The sequence below is a fragment of the Patagioenas fasciata genome, chromosome 1 (genome assembly GCF_037038585.1).
Source record: "Patagioenas fasciata isolate bPatFas1 chromosome 1, bPatFas1.hap1, whole genome shotgun sequence".
Lineage (NCBI taxonomy): Eukaryota > Metazoa > Chordata > Aves > Columbiformes > Columbidae > Patagioenas > Patagioenas fasciata.
In genome coordinates, this window is record NC_092520.1 from 214,214,780 (window position 1) to 214,237,342 (window position 22,563).

A 22,563-nucleotide genomic window follows, 5' to 3' on the forward strand; every position below is an offset into this window, starting at 1 on the left:
TCGTGTTAATTTGCAGCACGACTCCAAACCTCTTAACTCCTACTTGGAAGCGCGACTTGGATCCTTTTCTTGCAAAGAAAACGTACCAGAAATCTCTGACAAGGTTTGGGCGAGGACATCGTAAGGCATCTGCGGGCTGGAGCAACCGGAACAACCAGGGGCCAAATCCACCGATGGGAGATAATTGATCACAAATACTCCCGATGATGATCCCTGTGACTTCAAAGGAGCTGAACATACTATATTTATGCCAGCAGCAACAACTCAGCTTCCATTAGCTATAGGTTCACCGGTTAAATGCAGTGGTCCTGTTGTGCACACATCAATTAGAGTCCCCAAACGCTTGGGAGCACAAAGGGGGTTTGTTTCTGGTTTGGTTTTGTTTTAATGGGAAGGGGTGGAAGGGAAGAGATCAGCCAGCTCGGGGGAATAGCAGAGAGCCTTTCACTGCGAGGTCTTGCGCTCAAATCTGTCGTAGGGCAGCGGTAACAGATGGCCACTTCTGAGGGCTGTTCTGCAGCTTACATGGAGCGAGGGATTGTCTCAGGCCGCTGGTGGACAAGTTATTGGAGCCACAAACGCCGCTGGTGGGTTTTTGGCAGAGATGGTAGAGAAACCAAGGGATTACATAGGTAGGAAGCAACTGCTGCCTACCTGATCAAAGGCACCTCCTTCCTGGAGGGAATTGAGGTGAATTGTTGGCAGTTCAGAGCTGCCGCTGCCTACATGGTGCAGGAGCCTCTGGATCTCGGTCTGAGCTGTCATCGGCTCCTCCAACGCGTCAGCACGCGTCCCTGCTCACCGAACGCCCCTTCGGACACGCTTGAGGGTTTAAAGATCAAAATAATGGGGGGAAAACAGATGAGGAAGCTCAGTGATCTGCGGCAGTAACGGGTCAGACCCACAGGGAGGGAAAGTTTGCTACGATGTGTAAGCTGGGTATGGGAATAACAAACATCATGATTAATTGTAAACTACTTCCAAGTTAGTGCTGCCTCAGTCTTCCCCTTCTCAGAGTCCACATCTTCTCCAGCGTGTGTTTTAACTTTCTGTGGGCAGATGGTAAGAAATCCACCAGTGATCGAGTGTTCCTGGAGCACAAGGGGGTCCTCGCGAGCCACCAGAAAGTGTCACTCAGAGAGGAATTTGTACGTATCAGGGAATAAATTAAGCCAAAGGATATGGAGGGTGGGAGGAACAAACCAAAATCATGCTTAGAAACGCCACGTCTGCTTTTGGAAAAGATTCAGAGGAAACCACTTCAGGAGAAAATGCTTTTTTTGTTTGTTTTTTCTTCTTCTTGGAACTGTTTCTCAGCTTCACGTTGACTCGCAGAAGCTCCTGTTCAACTACAACGACTTGCTGATGGACTCGTGCAGCCGAGGAGACACAACCTCCCGCAGCAAGCAGATGCCACCATCCCGCTCTCGTGTGCTGGCTTGCCAGGCTCTGAAACGCGGGGAAAATAGGGCGATTCCCCTGCAATCTTCCTGCCCAGCTGTTTACGAGCCGAGGATTATGGCTGTCACATGAGCTGCTTTACAGCAAAGCCAAGCTGTCTTGGTGAGCTGAGAAGGTCACTGGGAGACAGGGGCCTCCAGGGACAAACACGCCATCCTCCTCCGCAACCCAGGGATGCCAGGAAAAGCGTTCCCGACTGGTCAGAGGGCAATGAAAAATGGGTTTACCTTCAAGCCCTCTGCCCGGCTCTCATTAGGACTCACCCAGCGAAAGGGGAGAGGAGGGATGACCCCTGGGGTTAGTCTCGCGTTGTCTGTTTATCAGCAAAGCTGGAACAGCCCTTACAGCGACAAATTCACCTTCTCTCTTCATTGTGTGTCCACAGGTGAGGGCATCCCACCAAACTTTCAGACAAGGCCACCCAAGTGTCACCAGCCGAGCGATGCCACGGTGGAGCTGCACGTCCCCAGGTTCTCATGTAACCTGCTGGTGCCTCAAAGCGTAAGAGAATCAATCCTAAAGCAAGAAACGCCATCGTCTTCGAACCCAAGATCTAACCCCTGAACATCGGGGTCAATGAAGAGGAACAAGTTTCACTTGGAAAAACAGAAGCCTGAAGGTTCAGCGCGGCCACTCGGGAAAATGAATTAAAACCTGCCACCTTCATCATTCTGCCATAGGCAGGTCTGGTGGGCAAGGAAAACATTTCTGCAAGAGATATCGCTCACAGGCTCAGTGGTTGCAGGACAGGGCTCTTTACTATGCCCCAGAGGCACAAGACAGATGGGGTTGTGCTTTTAGGCTTTAAAAATCTGTCTCTGCCATGGAGACCCAAGGAAGAGGATAAATAGAGTCAAAGAACCATCCTCTAGACAGGCTCAGGAAAAAAGCAATAGAGGAACTCAAGAGGTCAGACCCCGCTAAGAAAGCAGCTGAGGCTGTTTGCAAAGAAGGGCTGAACACTTTTTGAAGGCAAATTAAAACAAAACGGCACCTGGAGCAGTTTGGAGATGCCCGCTCCGCATCGCGGGGCTGGGAGGTGGGAACGCACAGTGCTAAGAGGAGCGCGGAGCAGGGGAGGTTGAGGAGAGAACAGAAAGCGAAAAGTCGCTCCAACTTGGGTCTAATACACAAGACTACGAGTTTCATGAATGAAAAGACACACAAACCCTGCCTCGATGCTCCGAAGAGCTGTACTGGGGGATGCCTAAGCTTGTAGCTGAGTTTACGGGGTGTTTTTCCTTCCAGTGGGGTGCCCGGCGGCAGCGGAGGGAGGGAAGTTCACAAAGCCCCATCTCATTCCCTAAGATGCCTCCCACAGTAACAACAGCTTGCTGGGATTTGAGCCAGCTTCCCATTTGGATCAGATTGCACCCTACGCCCACTGACAGCCATTAAGAGCCTGGAGCTCACAGACTGCCCTGGGGTCAGAGCAGCCTCCATCCATTCAAAGCCCAGGAACATTTTCCGCAGCTCCGCCAGCATGGCCTGATCCAGCGCGGCTCGCAGAGACAAACGGTACCTGCAAGGGAAGGCAAGAGCTGTGCCCTGCTGTCATGAAACAGCAGATTGCAGCCTAGTTCGGCCGGGAGGTGGGGGGATTAAAGAGCCCCTTTCCATCTGCCCTGATTCAGTGTAATCACAGCCTGCGCCTTCAATTCCCCAAGCCCTTGAATGTTAGAAGGGAGAAAAGTGGCACGGCACAGGTAGAGAAACAGCAGTGACATCCCCAGCGTCTCCTGCGGTCACAGCAGCCACCCAGAGATGGGGGTGAGGGGACGCTATTTCTCCAAGCAGGCCAGGCATCTTGCAAGCTAAAATCTGCACCGAAAGATGCTACAGAGGGTCCAGAGCAGGAACCATCACCCATCCTTACCCCAGGCAACAAGGGGTCAGCTGGGATCAGTTGCAGAAGAAATGATGCCCGACAACTTAGGAAAGACATGGACCTGCTGGAGAGGGTCTAGAGGAGGTCACCAAGAGGACCAGTGGAAGAACAGGCTGAGAGAGCTGGGCTGTTCAGCTGGAGAAGAGAAGCTCCAGAGAGACCTTAGTGCGGCCTTTCCGGACCTAAAAGGGGCCCATAAGAAAGATGGGGACAGACTTTTGAGCAGGGCCTGTTGAGATAGGACAAGAGGTGGTGGTTTTAAACTAAAGGAGGGAGATTCAGGCTGGACACGAGGAAGAAATTGTTGCCCTGAGGGTGGTGAGAGCCTGGCCCAGGTTCCCAGAGAGGTGGTGGATGAACCATCCCTGGAGACATCCCAGGCCAGGCTGGACGGGGCTCTGAGCAACCTGAGCTGGTGAAGATGTCCCTGCTCATGGCAGGGGTGGCACTGGGGAACTTTGAAGGTCCCTTCAACCCAAACCATTCTATGACTCTATGAACTCAAGACATAAGCCTTGCTCTGCTCTGAGAAGCAGCTCACCATGCTAGCGGGCAAGGAGGGTGAACTGGGACCTCTGATTTGGAATTGCTTGGAGGAGCGGAAGAATGAGCAGAGATCACGTCAGCAGGATGAAGTTGTCCTCGGTTGTCTCCTATTAAGCTAGAAGGTCTTCCAGAGAAGGGCTACAACACCCAGTGTCTCACAGGGTCCAAAAAACTGTGGAGGGGCTGCCACACGCTCAGCATAGGTTTGAACGAGTTGTTATTACAGGCAGAATCCATCACACATGAACTTCATCCTGGGAACACTGAGGAAGGAGCAGCAAAACAGAGGCTGGTTTTGACTTCAGCTTAATCTACCATCCACCTAGTTCAACACTTGCAGGTTTGAATGCTCAGACCCACAGGTGAGCTCTGCCAGCATAGGTATGTCCAGCAGAAATGGCAGAAAGCTGCTTTCCCCAGCCTGATGCTGCCTGTGGTCCCTTCACAAGTACCCACCATCCTATTTGGGAATTTGGCAGGAGCCCCATGAAGCTCTGCTGGGACAGCTCTGCCAACCAAGCCTCTGCTCTGGGTCAAGAGAATAGAATTATTTTGGTTGGAAAAGACCTTTAAGATCATCGAGTCCAGGGCAGTAGTGGAGTCACCATCCCTGGAGGGGTTGAGCAGATGCAGAGATGAGGACCCATCACTGCCAGGTCCACCTCTAACCCATGGCCCTCAGAACCTCATGTCCATCTGTCCAACTCTCCAGGGATGGTGACTCCAGCACTGCCCTGGGCAGCCTGTTCCAATGCCCCACAGTCCTTTCCAGGGGAAATATATTTCCAGATGTATTTAGAGAAACACACTAAGTACACTGACTGCCGTTCCTTACCTGCTTGTATTCAACCTCATCGCTTTTAGACAAAAGCTTGCCAAAGGATTAGGATACTCATCTCTTGCAGTCACCCCAAAACCACTGATGTAACCAAACAAACTGGTTTAACTCCAAAGTCCTTCTCAAATATCTAAGTCTTACAGTCAGGCTGCATATACATTAGGGAGATAAGAATCCCCACGATACGCTATCAACAAAAAAAACCCTCGCAGACAAAACTCAGGGCCTCAGCAGCGTGGCTCTCAAAGCCAAGTTGTCGAGGACTTTGTCGCCATAAATTGAAACAAATGTCTGGAACTCAATGTGAATTCAACATCGGATGAAAAGTCACATTAAGAGATGGAGAAAGGCAAGATCCAGTGAATACAAATGTATGCCACATACAGCACTTGGCCTCCCAAAAGGCTTGGCTTCTTTTCAGACAGCGTCCTCCACTGAGCAGCTCCTTCTGAAGCCACCTGGATTATTGAGGGACTGGGAGATGATGAAACAGAAACCTGGACAAATATCATACAAATACACCAAATAAATAGGGATTCGAGTTCAACCACAATGAATTCATAGACAGGCAGAACATTCTTTCAGAGTCTTCCCAGCCAGATCAGCTCCTTACTCTTTCATGAAGAAGCGTCACCATGGGAAGGAAGCTCAGTCTTGGGAAACCTGGGAAAGCAACAGTTCTATGCAATGAGAAAATAGGGTTATTGCTGCAGGGGAGAGGGGGAAAGCGGTGCCATGAAAAACCCTTGTGAAAACAAGGCTCTGTAAGGAAGATGATTGAAGGCACCAACCCTGTGTGCTTTCCTAAAGCCATGGTTATCCCAAGCTGGCTCAGGGCATGGTGGGAACCCAACACGCTCATGGTGCCATCCTTCCACACATGAAGCAACCACGTCCCTTCGCCTTCTCAGCCCTGAAGATCTCAGTCCTAAACTCCATTTGCCAATGAAGCAAAGAAGAAGTTTTCTTGCTGACTGCTGCTCTGAGACAGCTGGATTTTGGGGCTAAAGAGGACCCATGTGTGAAACGATTTGCATCCCTCAGCTATGGAGTTTCCAAACACAATAATTCCGAAGGCAGATCGATGAACACAGTGTCAGTAAATCTGAATTTGCCAAGAGAAATTCAAGTTTGGCAAAAAGAACTTAAGCTTTCTGTAACAATCACAAAGATGGGAATTGCCTTAGATCAACACTGCTTTAAAGTATTGCAGAAGACATCAGGCAGCTTCTCTTTTAAACGTACGGGTAAAGAAGAAATCCTGCCCAGCCTGGCGTCAATGCCAGTCCTGCTCCCTCTCCCAGCCCAGAACAAAAGGGAACATATTGCAACTATGCTGAGAGAGGAGGGCTGCCGCCTATTTCTTTAAATGTAATGTTAATGCCTTGTAATCAGCTTTAATTTTTAAACAGACCCAGCCCTCCTGTCCATTTCCCCTAAGTCAGGACACGTGGAAGGTAAATGGGCTGTGCTTAAAGCGGGACAGCATCAGCTGTGACAGCTGGAGAGCCTGTAAGTCTCAACTGCTGATAACAGGAATGGATGTCAAACCTCACCAGGGGAGGGGAACTGGGGAGGGCAAGGGAGGTGCTGGAGATGCCGTAAGGTCATCGAGAAGCCCGGAGATAAGGCCAGATGGGGAACGGCTCATTGACTGGATGGGAACTCATTGAACACGCCAGGACTCGAAGAAACGCTGGAAGTGACCAAACAGCAAAGGACTTGGCAGTGACTCCCATCCCCGAGGAAGGTGGTTTCCCTTCTGGGGGGTTGCTAAAACCACCACAAAGATGCTGAGAGCAAAGGTGAGAGAGTCTTTTAGGGGACAGCGACAGATCGAGCCAAGAACTGAGTAACTCCTGGTGTCCCGCCAGGACGCTGCCTTCTCTCCTTGCAGTCTCAAAAGCATGGTTTGGAGCTAAAGGAGCAGCCTGTAGACATCATGTGAGACTTGGACACAGAATGGCAGCACAAAATCACCTAGGAGACTCTCCTTGCGCTCCTCTGCTTTTCTGCGAGAAGACGACCTGCCGTACATCACGAGTGCTCATCACATAAACACCTTCTCCCCCAAGGAAACAAAATGACAGAGCCTACAGGACCCCCTACCCCAAAAGCCAAACTGTATCCAGAAATCACCTTTCTGTTTCTCCATCAAGGGACTTACCAAGGTCACTCAACGAGCCAAGGGAAGCCCTAAAGCCACCAGCATTCAAGTGCTGTGGCATCTACCTCCAACTCTACTCAAACAACCCACCAAACCGCCCCTGCTGGGTTTTTTGTGAAGCTGCCTCCACGTAACGCAACAGCACGTTGGTGTCGGTAGCCCCTGGTGAGTTGGATCGAAGGGAAAATCTGGTCAGCGACCCAGTACGAGAGGGACTTGTCTGGGCCGCTATTTTTAGCCCTGGTTGGTGGGCAGACAAATCCTAATCGTCAGCGGCGGCTGCCTCGTCACCAGTCCCAAGATGTCAAACCAAAGCCGCACGGCTCCGGCGTCAGAAGAACGGCCTGAGCCGAGCGCATCACCGGCGCTGCCCAAGATTAGCGCCCAAGAGTAACGCAGGACAGCGGCAAAGAGCACGAGAGCCGTCACGGTGGGTTTAAAGCGGCAAGGCAAGCTGTGCCAAAACGAGCAGAAATCCTGGTGAGGTTCGGTGTGAACAGAGCAGCGATCCCAGGCCTTGGAAATACTTTGGCCCTTGTGCTGGGAAAGGTCGAGCAGCACCATGCTTGGCATAGAATAAGCTCATTTTAACTGAGGTTTGTACTAATGTATATTACTCTGAGCACATCACGGCCTTGTTGCTGACAATAATTCATTTATGCACAGTAATTCATCCTCTAGGAAACACCTCTCCCTGTTCCCTGCTCAGTGCACGCACCCAGGGGCTCACTCATCTGCTTCAGCTCTCCTTGCTGGCTGCCACTCACCTCTTCTCCCCTGTTGTAAGAAACACATCTGCAAAAATGATTTTCCTCACTACTTTTTCAGATTGGGATGAAATCATACCTGTTTCAGGGCAATACTTCATTAAAATACTCTGGGAAGGCCCTACAAAAAGCTTGACTCTTTCCTTCCTGTCCACTTGGATGCAAGCAAGCTCATCTGCGCTTTGCCAAGTTGCTAGCGACTCATTTGGCTCCATCTTCCCTAAAAAAGGAGATCCAACAGGAAAAAAAGATTTATTTTAAAGACTGACATTTGCAGCAGATCAGCCTCCAAGCCCCCCCCCAGCTTCTTTTTTACTCATGCAAAAACATCACCAGTTACCAGCAGATCAATGCGCCAAACCTCCCCGTCCCGAGGCATCCGAAAGCACCGACAGGCAGCTCCTTTCGCTGGGTTTGCCCGACGCATCTCCCTCTGCTTTCACACTCTCTAGGAGACGTGCACAGCGCAGAGAACGGGATCCTGAGTCCTGCCTTGCCCTCCTGGATGTGTTTTTAACTCTAAAGAGCCAATGCGGAGCCCACTGAGACCGGAACCCCGCTCCAGGCCCGCAGGTCTCTGCTGCCGAGAGGAGGGTTCCCCGTCTCCCATCTGCGCAGCCGAGGGTGGAGACATTTCCACCTGACACCTTTATTGATTTTGTGTGGGAAGCTCAGCAACCTCACCCAGGGCATTTTCAGCATTTAAACTGCTTCTGATACAGAAATCACCAACCAGAACGACTCTTCCGTGCAGCAAGTTGCCCGTCACCCTAAATGCCGCTATAGGTTCGTTTATCCTATGCTAACTGGTGCGTATCCTACGCTAACTCCTGTACTGACGCCTTATTTCCTCTGTTTGCGAAAGCAGCGATCTTGCTAATCCCCCTTTGCCCACGTCAGAGTCCTAATGCTCTTCCCGGGCTTCCATCACAACTCGATAATCCTGGCTCACAAGCACGGCTCCCTCTGGCTGTGTGGAGAGTTGGGTTTGGGTTTTTGGATGACTAAGGGGTTGGAGAAGGGCAGGACTCGCTGTAGGCAACGCGTGGTGCCCACCTGTACGGCTGCCGTGCCACCAGCAGGCACAGCGGTGCTCCCAGGAGCATCTCCAGCAGCACAGGGAGGAGATAAATCAGTAAAACCTGCTTTGGGGCCAGGAAAAAGAGCAGCAGCACCGCACGTGAGGATCGAGGTGGACAAGCAAGGAGCCAGTGAGTCTCTGGCTGTGCTTACTGTGGCTCTGATACCTCAATTCCCCGATCACAGCTTGATTTCACACCTTCCAGTGCCGCTTCTCCTCTTCCCAACAGCAGCTCCTTCTGCTGTGGCTGCTTCCATGCCCTGGTTTGGAATCCCAGCTGGAGCTCTGAGCACACCACCCCTCTTCGCCTTCAAAACGCTGCACAAAACCGCAATAACCCCAGGCTTGTGACGACACCGAGGCCATTAAACCGACCTGTCCTTCGCAGGCAGCGCTGCGCATCGCTACGGCCCCGCGCGGGCACAAAGGCTTCATCAATATTTAAAGATGAAGCCAGGAAGCCTGTAGCCCGAGCTGCTTTCAAGCGCCCGGATCGGATCGATGTCAAACAAAAAGGCTGCAGTGTGAAGATGCTCCGGGCCGCAGGCTGGCACCGTCGCCTCCTTCCCAACGCCGATCGAGTTGCTCTTCTCCAGCTCCGTCGGGCTGGGATGGCTCCAGCTCCGGCCTGTAGCGCACCCAGGAATCAGCCTCGGAGCGCAGAGTTTCTCTTACCGGAGCATTTTCAGTTTGCAACCGACTTCAGAAACCGGTGCTGTTACGATCCCCTTGGCTTGCTATGAATATTACTTTGCTTTAACGCCAGCCACTTAAGAATAAAACATCTGAGGCTCAAACCGTGGGGTCATCGGTTCCGGCATCCCGACTCGGAGCAGATGCTTTAGAGTAGCAAGAAAACCATAATGCACTTAGCGAGTTTGACACTGCATGGGAGGAGGAGATCTTATTTCCCTTCGCTATAAATGTAAGCGATCACAAGATTATCCGCAGCCCTTTCGCAGTTCAGCTCCTGGGCCCCCTCCTCCCTGTGAATTCAGCCCCGGCTCCATGGACACACAGAAATTGGCCCTTTTTAGCCACCTCGGTTCTCTTGTATCAATTATTATTCACATGGCGGAGAATGAATGAGGAAAACACCACATCAAGGTAGAAACAAAAGACTAAAAAAAGAGGATAATTCCATCTAATGGCTAAAATCAGGAACAAAACACCTTACCTGAGCTCAAGCAAATTTGTTTCATTACTGTCTCGGTTTCCCTATCAATAAGATGGGAGTAAATTTGTTTCCTTATCAATAAGACAGGGGTAAATTTATGTCCCTTCCAGGCAAACTGGTGCATGTAAGGGATTGGAATCATTCAAAAATCAGAATACCCTATGGAAAGCTAAAAGCATTCCTAGAGAGAAGCGTTTATTGGAAATATCAGCAAATTAAGACTTTGCAAGCAATAGAATGTGCTGGTTAATACCATTACGGCTCTGCCAGTCATTTTTTCCTTCTTCCTGCAACCAAGTGCACGAAATCACTCCCCATTTCCTCTCCTCCCGACAGGAGGACACACAGACAGGTCTGTCCCCACCGCATCAAATAACCGAGCGCCGGCGTCGGGCTCACGCTCGCACCCTGCGCTTCGGGGTACGGAGGGAGCAGATAAATCCTCGGCGACGGTGCCAACGCCAAAAATCCATCTGCTCTCCATCCCCAGACAGAGACGGCGGGAACGGATACCAGCATCTCCCTCCGTCCCTGAGGGAGATATATTAGCTGGTTACGTAATAAAACTAACAGCATGGCGCTTCCGAGGGCCGCCGCGCCGACAAAAGCCCTTCCCCTTAATACCACCGGAGATTAGAGCAAATCGAAGAGGAGTGGGAGCGAGGCGAGGGGCCGCGGGCGAGGGTTTGCACAAGAGGAGGACGCTGCAGTCTCTCCCCTTAATGCACTCTAAATCCCAGCTGATTGCCAACTCTGCTGCAAGAAAAAACAGAAATAAAAGGGAAAAAAAGAAAGCCCAGCCTACATTAAAATGATATTAATGCTGGGTGAGGGAGGTAGAGTGACTCAGGAAGGGTGTGGAGGAGGAGAGTTGTTTAGGGGAAGCATCCAAAGGAATCCAGACCGTGAAAGCATTTTGGAAGCAAACCAAAAGGAATCGGGGGTGCTGATCTGCTAAAGGACACTAACATGCTTTTATAAATCTGATTAGTTGCTGGTTTTGAGCATCCAGGGTCAGATCCTGCCTCGATAACCACACATCACGCATCCCCCTCCTGCCAGGCGGCCGGTAGAGCGGAATATGACACAAGCCAGCTCGTCCCTCTCGGTATCAGAGCGGAATACGACACAAGCCAGCTCGTCCCTCTCGGTATCAGAGCAGAATACGACACAACCCAGCTCGTCCCTCTCGGTATCAGATGTGGTCCCGCTCCCAGGACGGGGTTTCACTTCATTTCTGCTCCCTCTTCAGGTTGGCTGACTGCACAGCAAGACACAGCCAGCCCAACACCCCGAGTACCATCACTCTGCCCTCTCCTGCCTCATTTTCTCCACAAACTAAATATTGACGTTTTAAAACAAGCGTGTTCCCTATGAGATGAGATTTTGACGGAAGCCAAACTCGAGGTCTCATCTCGCCAGATTTCTGCTTTATGAGCAAAGTGTCAAGGCGAGATGTCATCGCGCTGCCACCCAACCGCACATACTCATCCCCCTTCGACAACCAGCGTCCAAATAGCCCCATCCTTAGACAACGTTTCTTTACAACTTCACACTTTGCATCCTTTTTAAGCTTATTTTGACACAACTCCTTCTATTTAATTGAAATAACCAGTGAGTTCCATCTCTGAACTGGGAAAGCCTGGTAAAGGCATCAGGGAGGAGAACAGGGCAACTGGAGGCAGTGGGTGAGCACCAACTCGACACGTTCACACTCCAGTAGCGCCTCGTGAACTCATTTCTATGAACTGTTTTATTCACTACAAGCTTAGTTGGAATAACCGAAAAGTCACCAGACTTTGCAGAAGACACATCCAGGTAATAGGTGAGAAACACTACAGAGAATCCCGAGAACTGAATTCTTGACCATGGTGGCAAGATGGAAAATAAAGCAGGAGGCAAAAACCCAAGGCCGACAGCCAAGGGATGACTGGAGGGTGTCACCGAGCAGAAAAGGGACAGTTGCTCATGAGCAGCCACCAACCATCCAAAAAAAGTCTTGAGGAAGGAAGGAAGGAAATGAGTCTGTAATAAAACGCTGGTCATACTCTGCTGCTTCACAGCAAAGCGTTTTGGAGATGATTTATGACAGCACTAACTGGTTGTGTTCGTTGAGCAAATCTGGTGCTCCCTAAGCTGGGCACCGTACAGATACGGAGTTGGGAACAGTCTTCCCACTCCAAATTAAAGCTCAATAGCAAGTTGGTAGAAGGAGGAAGAGAGCAGAGCCACCAGCACTACGGCATTAAACAAGAGGTTAGTGCTACCATTTTATTTGGGCTTTAAGTCACAACCTCCTTAGTGACCATCTGCAGTGAGGCAGAACAGTTTAACTACCAAAAACTCGACATGTCAAGTAAAAGAGAGGAAAAAAACCCTAGTTAAGAGCAAAGAGTAAAAGTAGACAGAGTAAAAAGTTTCCGGTGGCCTTACCATTGGCATCTTGGACCCCGGTAAGTGCTCCGACTGCTGCTGCGGTTTCACCGGACAGGACGATTTGTCCTCCGCCTTGCAGAGTGGCTTCGGCGAGCGTGGCGACTGCATGGGCAGCTGCTTCACTGCGGCACAGCGAGGGAGAAAGAGGAATTAAACTCATCGAAGAAACAAAAATCTCCAGTAGCAGCCATTTTAACCAGGTCAAGAGAACAAATCTAGAAAGCCAGGATTCTCCCTGGGCCTGGATGAAGTTATCCAGAGCAGGAAATCTCCAGTGGAGGAGGAATACATGGAAATAAGCTGCTTTTTTCAGCTTGTAGATCTCTAAGTCAGAACACCTCTGCCTTCTTACCTTTGTAACCTTTTGCTTGGGACTTTACCAAAAGCTTTTGGACAATCGAAGTAAGTTTCTGGTACAAAACTGATTCTTTTGGCACTGTCACATTTGGGGTCTCTACAGATTTCAGAGCTCTACACGTCCTTACTGATCCAGCCAGTTCACCCTGCACTGAAACTGAGGTTTTTCATTACCAGCAACCCTGTATTTAGCCAAGGAGTATTTCCCCCCAGCCAAGTGCTTTAATAATTCTTTTTAAGGAGGTATTCCTCAATTTCTCAGCCTTGCTGGGAGAACAGCCCGTCTCAGATATTTAGGAAGGGGTGTGGATGATCCGTCCCTTCCGACACCCTCTGAGCTTCTGATGGTTGGCCGGGTATTGATTTCCTACATCGCAGGCTGCATCTGGACCATCAGGTTTGATTTGTCTAATCCTCTTGGAAATCCATTTATACTTTTTCACTTCCAAACATCCTGTAGCAGTGAGTTCCGCGTTTCATGAGATGCTGCTGGACAAAAAGCTGCATTCCGGTACCCCAAAAACTACCACCTTGGTCTGGCTGGGCAGCCCTTACTGATATTGCGAAGAACAGAACTGTTTTCCTCATGATTTCATAGACTTCCAGTAATGCCCTTCCCAAACTGAAGAGCCATAGTCCACCCACTGTGCAAGGACTCCTCCTGGCTTCTGATCACGCTCATCCTTTCTAGATTTTTCTAAATATGAGACATCTGTTGGAGTGGAGTGACCATTTCTCACGTTATTCAAGACGTAGCCACACCGTGAATTAGTCCAGGGGCCTAATCCTGGCTTGCCCACTGTGCCTTTTCCTATCATTCCTAATATTCAACTTATTCTTTTGACTATATCTGCTCAGCAGCGACAAAACATTCTTGGAGGGCAGCGCCCTGAATGCTTTCTGAATGGTAACAGGTAGCATCGCCAGCTCCTCACAGGAGATATTTCACTGTATATGTATAATTTTGCATTTACTGACATTTTATCTGCCATTTAGTTGCACAGCGTCCTTCAGCAGCTCTCCAGGTTTCTCCAGACCTTTTGGTTACCCGTTACCGACCTCTGGAGACCCACGGCTCATCACACAATCATTCCAAAGGCACCTCCTTCCTGCAGCTGAATCTCCTACCCTTTCTGACCTTAATGAACTAAAAAAGTAGCTGTTTTCTTTAGCGCTTCTTGCGGAAGAAGAGATTGAAGGAGCAACCCCGGAGCTTCCCCTAGGATGCTTTTCCTTAACTGCGCCGCTCATTCTGTGTAGAACAATTGACTCAAGTTCCCACTCGTTTTTTCTCTTTCCTGATTCTGTGCTTAGATGCTGTTTGCTTTGCAGCTGTATTCACGCAGGGTGTATCTTCATTTCTAACCAGCCCCTCTGTCTCTCAGCGTAGCTCCTAAAAACTGTTACTGAACCAGAATATTTTCTTCTTCTGTCTTTTTCCCCTTTGGCTCATCTCTCTTTCAAACCTACAGCTACATGGAGGCAATTACACTGCAGGAAAACCAACTACAACACAGCAAACATGGGATAAACCATACTGGTGTAACCCTGTTTCCCCGACTTCGCGTAGCACTTATTTGTATCTACTTGCATGGTTGTATCCCTGAAAATAATCACGATCTGCAGCATAAAAGTCTTTTCCAGTTACAGGGTGCTCCATAAACATGAACTGCTTCAAATCAATGGATTCATTACCCATCTCCACTTTGTCCTCTTTAACTAGAAGGTCTAATACTTCCCATCCTCAAACCTGATGGAGGTCGCATCACCCATAGGATTCCGAGATCACAGAATCATCATAGAATCATAAAATACCAGTTTGGAAGGGACCGCAAGGATCATCTGGTCCAATCTTTCTTTTTTATTAAGGATTCATAATTGCTTAAGCTAATACAGGAAAAAACAGCCCGTTGCCAACTTAAGAGTTAAAACTAGTAGTGATGGGATGAAATTAAAATCAAAAGCTCACTGATGTTGTAGTCAAGAAAAACCCATAGAAAAACCTCTTGCCTGGAAATGTACAGGATAAAATCCTGCAAGTTGGATTCCAAGAGATGGGTTTTTTCCTGCAATTCTTCTTATGATGTCCCAGAAAATCCACTGGTTTTTAAAAGGCAATTTTACAGTGAAATTATTAGTAAAAAGCCTACTTAACCAACCTCACACGGTAGTAGAAAAGAACATAACTACGGACCTGAATCTGGAGCACAAAGAGAAGAAACAGTTCTGGGTGTGTTCACGATTCAGCTGCAACAGCAATTTGGAAGCAAGATGTTGAATGCCCCCAAAATCTTGGTGAGTAACTTAGTAATTTGTGTATAAACAAGGTCTTAGAGCTTTACTCTGGCCACCAGCTGTGTGGACTTGTGCCTTGGCCTAACCCACAGCTGCTTCTAGACCAAAATCCTGATCTGGATGAGCAGTGTGAAACTTCCCATGTCACTGAGGCCGACGCTGTGTCTTTCAGTAAGAAATCATTAATAATACCGAGGGAGACCCAGATCAGAATATTTAAGAGGTGCTATAAGCACATCATGACTCTTACTTGCTTGGCAAGCTTGTTTTTGTAACTGGACCCTTGCTGTACAAATAAGATCGTTTACAGGGTAGAGTTACTACCTATCTTTTCCTCTTTCCATGTCACTGTTCTTCTGTGGTTACAGTGGAGATCGAGAACTGTCGTGCAGACCCCTGGACATAGGAATTTGCTAAGGAAAAGTGCCTACTAGGACTTCACACAGTGCGTTTTGCATTGCTCAAGTGAAAAGCCGCCATCTCTCCGCCGTACCTGTTGAGTGCCATGGTAACAGTTGCTCCTTGTTGCATCTCCTGAGATGCTGCCACCGCTGCTTCTGCTAACGATGCCACCGCCTGCGTGGCCTCCGATGCCTGCGTCGTCTGGATGGTCATCTCACCCCCCTGTAGCGTCGCCCAGTTCTGCTCCACCTATGGGGAAAAACACAAAGAAAGGCCCTAGGGTAGGATGTTATCCCAGGAACACACAGTTGCTTCCTAAAGTGAAAGGGTCAGAGAGTTTCAAGAGGTTTTTGTGGAATCCTGATGTGCCTTGGGGAAAAAAAGGGAGGAAGCCTGAGATCCACCTGAGAACATCGCTGGAGTGAGTTTCTCCAGTGAGCCCATGGTTTTAGTTGCTGTTATCCACATGTTCAACCTCCAAACACGCGGAAAGAGTAGCCCATAAATATCTGCGAAGCTCCTCAACCTCCCACAAATCCCTCTTGTCCGGCCACCTTTGCCACAAGAGGGGACAGTGCTGGTCACCGGTGTGCTCAGATCACCGCCTGCCAGCCTGGGCGGTTCATTATATTAAACAGCTGCATTTCTGGGGTGCTGGAAACCCAACGTGGATCACCTCCCCCAGGGAAACAGGCTGTGCTTGTCCCCCTGTTTTGATTTCTCTGCACCCATCTGTTGTCATTTTTGGGGAACAGCCCATGCTCTCATTCAGGATTTATTGGTACAGCGCTTGTGAACTTGGGTGCGTTTGAGCCAACTGGAATTTCTTTGTGTTGCGGCAATATACTTGATAACAAAAGATGTCAGATGGAAAATGGTCATCTATTTTGGGTACTTTCAATTCCCTTACTCCAGACCTTTATGCAGACAGGATTCATGTCACTTGAAGTTCAGGCTCGGTTGCTCATTTTCCACCTTGCCCACGTTTCTCCATTTGGGAGTTCACAGCTCACGAGATAACGAGTGTACAGCCACAAAATCCACCAGGATGTGAACTAGAAATATGCATTGGACCAAAAAAACCTAAAGAAGCGGAGGATGCTGTTGTGCTTTCACTCACATCTTCTATCACACGCTCCTCAGCAGCTGCCAATCTGGTTTGCCAGCACTTGCACAGGTGCTCAGTGAAGTTTTCCAACCATCCTCAGCCACCTGACGTTCAAGGCACCTTCACTGCCCTGTGCCCTGAGCTGCCCCGGGCAAAAGGATCCAAAGCAGGGAGGAAGCAGTGAGCATCACGAAAAGGAGAAAGGAAGCTCATTTTAAAGAAAGCAACATCTTCTAGGAAAGTTGCAACAAGTTTGAGCGCCCAGAGAGGAAGAACTTGCAGACGGTAAAGATTTGAAAAGAGTCGGATTGAGTTTGCGAGCATCCCTGCTCCGCGCTGCTCAGCATCCTATAAACATATAGATTAACTCCAAGGTAACTTAAATCTTCACACAGCAAGAGACAGCAGGACAAAAACACCCCCAGAGAGGCTGCCGGCAAGCTACGGGTCTGTGTGTGCAGAGAAACAGCACCCATCTGCAAAGCAAGTTTATTTTGTACACTTATTTCATCCAAGGTAATGCTCAGATATTCTGTTCACGTTAGGAATCAGATGCCTGTGTTCCCCCGATCTCTATTTGTGCCTTTGAAAAACTTCTTTCCGATCTCACGAGATACAACCGGCTCCTGAAAACCCTCAAAGCAGCCGCAAAGTACATCAAGATCACAGCGCCGGAGCCGGTTTATCACGGGTCTGAGGTGGAAACGGGGTCTGGAGCGGAGCAAAGCTGTTGTGTGCTGCCACCTCTCGCTGCCGAAGCACAATCCAGGCAGAGCCGCCCAGAGCGCGTCGCCCCCACGCACACTGTGCGGCGTGCGAAGCGGCACAAAGTGACTTGCAGCCTGGTTTAAATGTGGGTTTGGTGGCAGAAAGCAGGGTAAAAATCTATTTGTAGTGTTGAATGAATGTTCCTTAAACACACACAATAAAACCGCTACTCCTCAATTAAAAAAAAGTGGGAAAATAAATGTTTGCAAATTCGAGTGTTCGGATTTAAGGGTTGAAATGGTCTGATTGATTCCTCGATAGAAACAACTTTGCAATGTCACAAAGCAGAGGAAACTTTGCCAGTAAAGGGAACAGTAACCCCACGGTATCTCCTGCTGCCTCTGCACTGCTGTGCGTTTATCCAGCTCTCTCTGGGATTCGCCTGCAAACCTCCCTGAAAGCTGCGGCAAAGGGAACAGCCCCGTTTCATCCAGAGGTCAGTGGCCAAAGCCTCAGAGGATCTGCCCACGGCCCTGCAATATCCTTTGGATCCACAGGTTCAGAACACCCCAGGTATCGCCCCCAACTCCGAACTGACAATCAAGCACCCACGGAATGGTTATTCAACATGAAAACATGAATGTGTACGTGTGTATGTTGTTAAGTCTCTGCTACAATAGATAACAGAATAATTTTGGTTGGAAAAGACCTTTAAGATCATCAGGTCCAACCAACAAAATAAATAATATATAGGAAATATTTCTTTTAAAAAATATGAAATACAGAAAGAAGGCTTCCACCACAATTGCATTTGTGCAGTTCTGAGTCAAAATCACAACAGTTCAGCACTTTCTACATGAAATTTTATAGATTCTCACATTCAGATGTATGTTAACCCTTAACACAGCACCAAGCAAGGCTTGGTGTCTCCTGGGACCACATAATTCTAGTAAATATTGAAGTTTACAGAAGTTCAGATAGGCCAGTGCTGGTCTGCGCCCCGTGAACACGAGCCAGGTCCTCACCTCTCCATCAGTCACCGCAGAATAATTGACTTGTGCGACGGTCACTGTGGTGGGCAGCTCTGAGGCATCGGCCAGCGTGGCAACGGTAGCACCGGTGCCAACCTGCGGAAAGCAACAAAACGCCGTGGAACACGTCGGTTAGTGCAGGAAAATGTCCACAGAATTCAGACAAAGGGATGCTCAAGTGCTCTTATATTGAAAAGCATCGCACCCACAGAGAATAATAATTATTAATAATTGTAATTGCAGAGGTCACAGAAAATACTACCACCCAATGGTCCTGGATCAGAACACCCTGCACATCAATCATTATTTATAATGCTCCCATTCACTGGGTCTCTCATCTCCAGGCACCTCCAGTTCATCCTCACTATCCCATCACCTTTGGAAATTACCTTTTCCCCATTTAACAGCTGGGAAAAGACAAAGGTAGGGAGATGCGCGGCTTTGTTTCTAAGGAGAATTAAATAGAAATATAAGAAAGTCAATGGGATCTCAGGTGCCCAGCACCTCAAAGAACGCTACTCAAAGGGCAAATGTACGTTAGCAGGTGAGCAAACAGAACCAGCCTGGTGAGCAACAACCTCTAAAAAGCTTTTGTGTGGGGAAAAACAACACACACAAACAAAACCAAACATGTTTTTACCTTCATGGTTGTGAGGTGAGAACAACCAACAGAAAATGATGTTTGAGACTGCACTAAAAACATGATGCTCAAGAGGGACAAACCATGGGTCAGTTCAGCATGAGGGCAGAGGTGGTTTGGGGGCAGGGGCACAGGGGAAACCGAGGCTCAAATCTCACACCCATGAGGAGCTTTTGGGAAGTTTCAAGAAAGGAGTTAAATTTCTGGTATTCCTGAGCTGCCAGAACCTGTCCCCCCCAATAGGAATGCACGGAGAACAGCAGAATTACTGAGCCTGAACGCGGCCCTTTCTGCTCCGAATCCCCCTCTGTACCATGGTGTAAGAGGCATCGTTACCCCAGGGAGTGTCATGAGGATAAATATATTTGGTGTGTGTGATTTATATATTGTACTTGAGGTGTAAGATGAAGAACATGGGGCACAGAAATACCTCATGTCATAGATTAAGCTGTTCCCTGCCATTAAAGAAAGGTGGTCCCACCACCTCTCCTCCCATCACCCCATCCCATTGCCACCACAGGCATTGTGTGGCCACATCATTAATTGTACTTTTTATAAATGGGTTCATTAAACTCAGGTCAGATCCCTTGACCAAATAGCTCCAGAAATGCTTGTACTGCCATAACAGGAGAACGAGGGGTGGGAGTGGGGAAGAGAGAGAACGAGACTGGTTCTTTGGGTGGGAGCACTGGGTTAATGCACCTGTGGGCTAAGACACACAGGTAAAGACAAAATTCCTGAAGGACAAGTCAAGCTACCAAAAGGAGTTTGCTCTAAACCACCTCCCTGATGCGGCAACGTGATCCCAAGCCTGCCATGATGGGAATGGACAAGCTGGAGACCTGGGCCCATGTGAACCTTGTGAGGTTCAGCAAGGCCAAGTGCAAGGTCCTGAACATGGGTCACGTCAACCCCCGGTATCAACCCAGACTGGGGATGGAGGGATGGGAAGCAGCCCCCAGGAGGACGACTTGGGGTGCTGGGGGGTAAAAGATGGGACATGAGCCATCAACGTGCGCTTGCAGCCCAAAAATCAACCGTATCCTGGGCTGCATGACAAGGAGTGTGAGCAGCAGGGCAGGGAGAGGATCCTGCCCCTCTGCCCCGCTCTGCTGAGACCCCCCTGCAGTGCTGGTCCAGCTCTGGGTCCTCAGCACAGGACACACATGGACCTGCTGGAGAGGGGCCAGAGGAGCCCCAGGAATGACCCGAGGCTGGAACAGCTCTGCTGGGAGGACAGGCTGAGAGAGCTGGGGTGTTCAGCTGGAGAAGAGAAGCTCCAGGGAGACCTTAGTGCAGCCTTTCCGGACTTAAAAGGGGCCCATAAGAAAGATGGGGACAGACTTTTGAGCAGGCCCTGTTGTGATAGGACAAGGGGTGTTGGTTTTAAACTAAAGGAGGGAGATTCAGGAGAAACTGTTGCCCCTGAGGGTGGTGAGAGCCTGGCCCAGGTTGGCCAGAGAGGTGGTGGATGAACCATCCCTGGAGACATCCCAGGCCAGGCTGGACAGGGCTCTGAGCAACCTGAGCTGCTGAAGATGTCCCTGCTCATGGCAGGGGGGATCTGGGGGACCTTTGAAGGTCCCTTCCAACCCAAACCATTCTATGATTCTAAACTTTTAAGCCAGAGAGTTCCACTCACCTGGATGAGGGAGACGGTGCCATCGGGGTTACTGAAGGTTTGTACCACGGTCTGTGAGGGCACCAGGTGTGCTATACTGTGTGTGGTCGTCGTCTGCTGCGTCTGCTGATCCTCGAACGCGTAGAGCAGGTCTTCACGCCCGTGCTGCTTGTAGCAGTTCTTCACGATCGTCCGCAACGCTTGGGTCCATGACACCTACCAGCAGAATCAAGAGGAGCGAAGAGTCAGCGTAAAGAAACGCTCTGAACAACTGCAGTGCTGCTGCTGTTACGATTTGCCTTCTTATCTTTACTGGGTTTTACTGGGTGGTTTTCAACAAATTCTCAAATCAAAGAAAGGCCCCAAATACCTAATTCCTCTCTTCTCATCCCCCACTTTCCCCACAACTCAGAAACCACTTTGGAGAGCTACCGAATTTGTGTGTAGAGACACAGAACGGGCGCAGCTGGGCAAGGGAAAGGAAGGAAATGTAGGAAAGCACCGTCTGCCACAGCACCATTCCCAGCCTCACTGGGCACCCCTCTCCACCAGACCCACATCAGCCTGCACAGGTCCTGCCCCTGGCAGGACTTTCTTTGGTTATCTTTGTGACAGGTTGGTAGAAACATCATCTGCACACGGGGTCCACGGCCGTAACTGATATCCCAGACTTTTCCCACTCAGTTCTCTCATTTTTTCCTGGCTCCACCACACATTTTTGACCACATTCCTCTCAGTACAAAGGTCCCTGCTTCTCAGGATGGGACAGAATCCCTTCAAAGGCTTCAAGAGGCTGTGACACAGACTCTACACTAAATGACCTGCACATTCAGAGAGCAGACTTAGGCTGGGTAGGCTGCTTCGTAAGGCCAAAGCAACAAGCAGGTTCTGCAGCCAGGGAAAAGGGCACCTGTTTCAGAAAGAGATGTGGTTCCAATACCTGCTCGTCACACGACCCCAGCAGGGACAGAGCAGACTGTTACGCCTCTCTCATCTCACTGTCTTCCCAGGCTGAATGTCTAACAAGAAGGCACGGAAGGGCTCATGTTGTCGTTTCTTCTGTCACTTGAGGGGAAAACTATTCCCACAAAAATGGGTTGTAAGCCCTGTGTTCCATTTGAAGGTGGGAGACATAAAATCTTCCATAGGATGGAAGAGACCCTCAAGATCATTGAGACATTGTCACTACCCCATGTCCCTGAGAACCTCATCTACATGCCTTTCAAACCCCTCCAGGGATGGTGACTCCAGCACTGCCCTGGGCAGCCTGTTCCAATGCCCCACAGCCCTTTGGGGAAGAAATTGTTCCCACATCCAACCTCAACCTCCCCTGGTGCAACTTGAGTCCATTTCCTCTGCTCCTGGCGCTTGTTCCTGGGGAGCAGAGCCCGACCCCCCTGGCTCCAAGCTCCTTTCAGGCAGTTCAGAGATCAGAAGGTCTCCCCTCAGCTCCTGTTCTCCAGCTGAACCCCCCAGCTCCCTCAGCCGCTCCCATCACACTTGTGCTCCAGCCCCTTCCCCAGCTCCGTTCCCTTCTCTCCACTCGCTCCAGCACCTCAAGGCCTTTCTTGGCGTGAGTGGCCCAGAACTGCCCCCAGGATTCGAGGTTTGGCCTCACAACATGAGAGATACGCACCCGCTGCTTCTGCTCATCTGTGCGGACGTCGCTGCGAACGTTGGCCCAGGGAATGTCCTCAGGCCACCAGATGGGTTTGCAGCTTTCCTTGCCCCAGCCTGGCTTCCCGCGACCCGTGGAATACTTCAGCATCTCGGGGATGAAAGCTCGTAGCTGTGCCTGGAACAAACGGCATACGAGAGGTGAAGGTTGTTTTATGTATTCATATCTCTGTACTATGCACCTCAAAAGTACCAGAATTATTACATTTAACTCCCATCCTGTTGGAACCATCAACTGGAAGAGGCCTCAACGCCTTCTCCCAAGACTGAGCTGAGAACAGCTGAGCAGCACGTGGAAGAGCAAAACTAAAATTACATCAGCCAATTGCAACAATAAGGTCCAAACACACACTCTATTAACAC

The 22,563-nt window shown here is 49.6% G+C and overlaps 1 protein-coding gene across 3 annotated transcripts in view; it reads right to left on the bottom strand.

Moving 5' to 3' along the window:
- The window catches only part of NRF1 (nuclear respiratory factor 1), a 73,420-nt gene that overhangs the window by 17,482 nt on the left and 33,375 nt on the right, over positions 1-22,563 (bottom strand). For 2 of the 3 annotated variants that reach the window (XM_071803563.1, XM_071803564.1), the window contains exons 6-11: positions 22,160-22,318; positions 20,545-20,739; positions 18,257-18,358; positions 15,507-15,664; positions 12,359-12,483; positions 7,747-7,887 (exon numbers count right to left, since the gene is read on the bottom strand). In XM_071803563.1, the coding sequence (XP_071659664.1) occupies positions 7,747-7,887; positions 12,359-12,483; positions 15,507-15,664; positions 18,257-18,358; positions 20,545-20,739; positions 22,160-22,318 (880 nt within the window). The remainder of the gene's footprint in view (positions 1-7,746; positions 7,888-12,358; positions 12,484-15,506; positions 15,665-18,256; positions 18,359-20,544; positions 20,740-22,159; positions 22,319-22,563) is intronic. The other variant, XM_065842278.2, reaches the window with a different exon arrangement.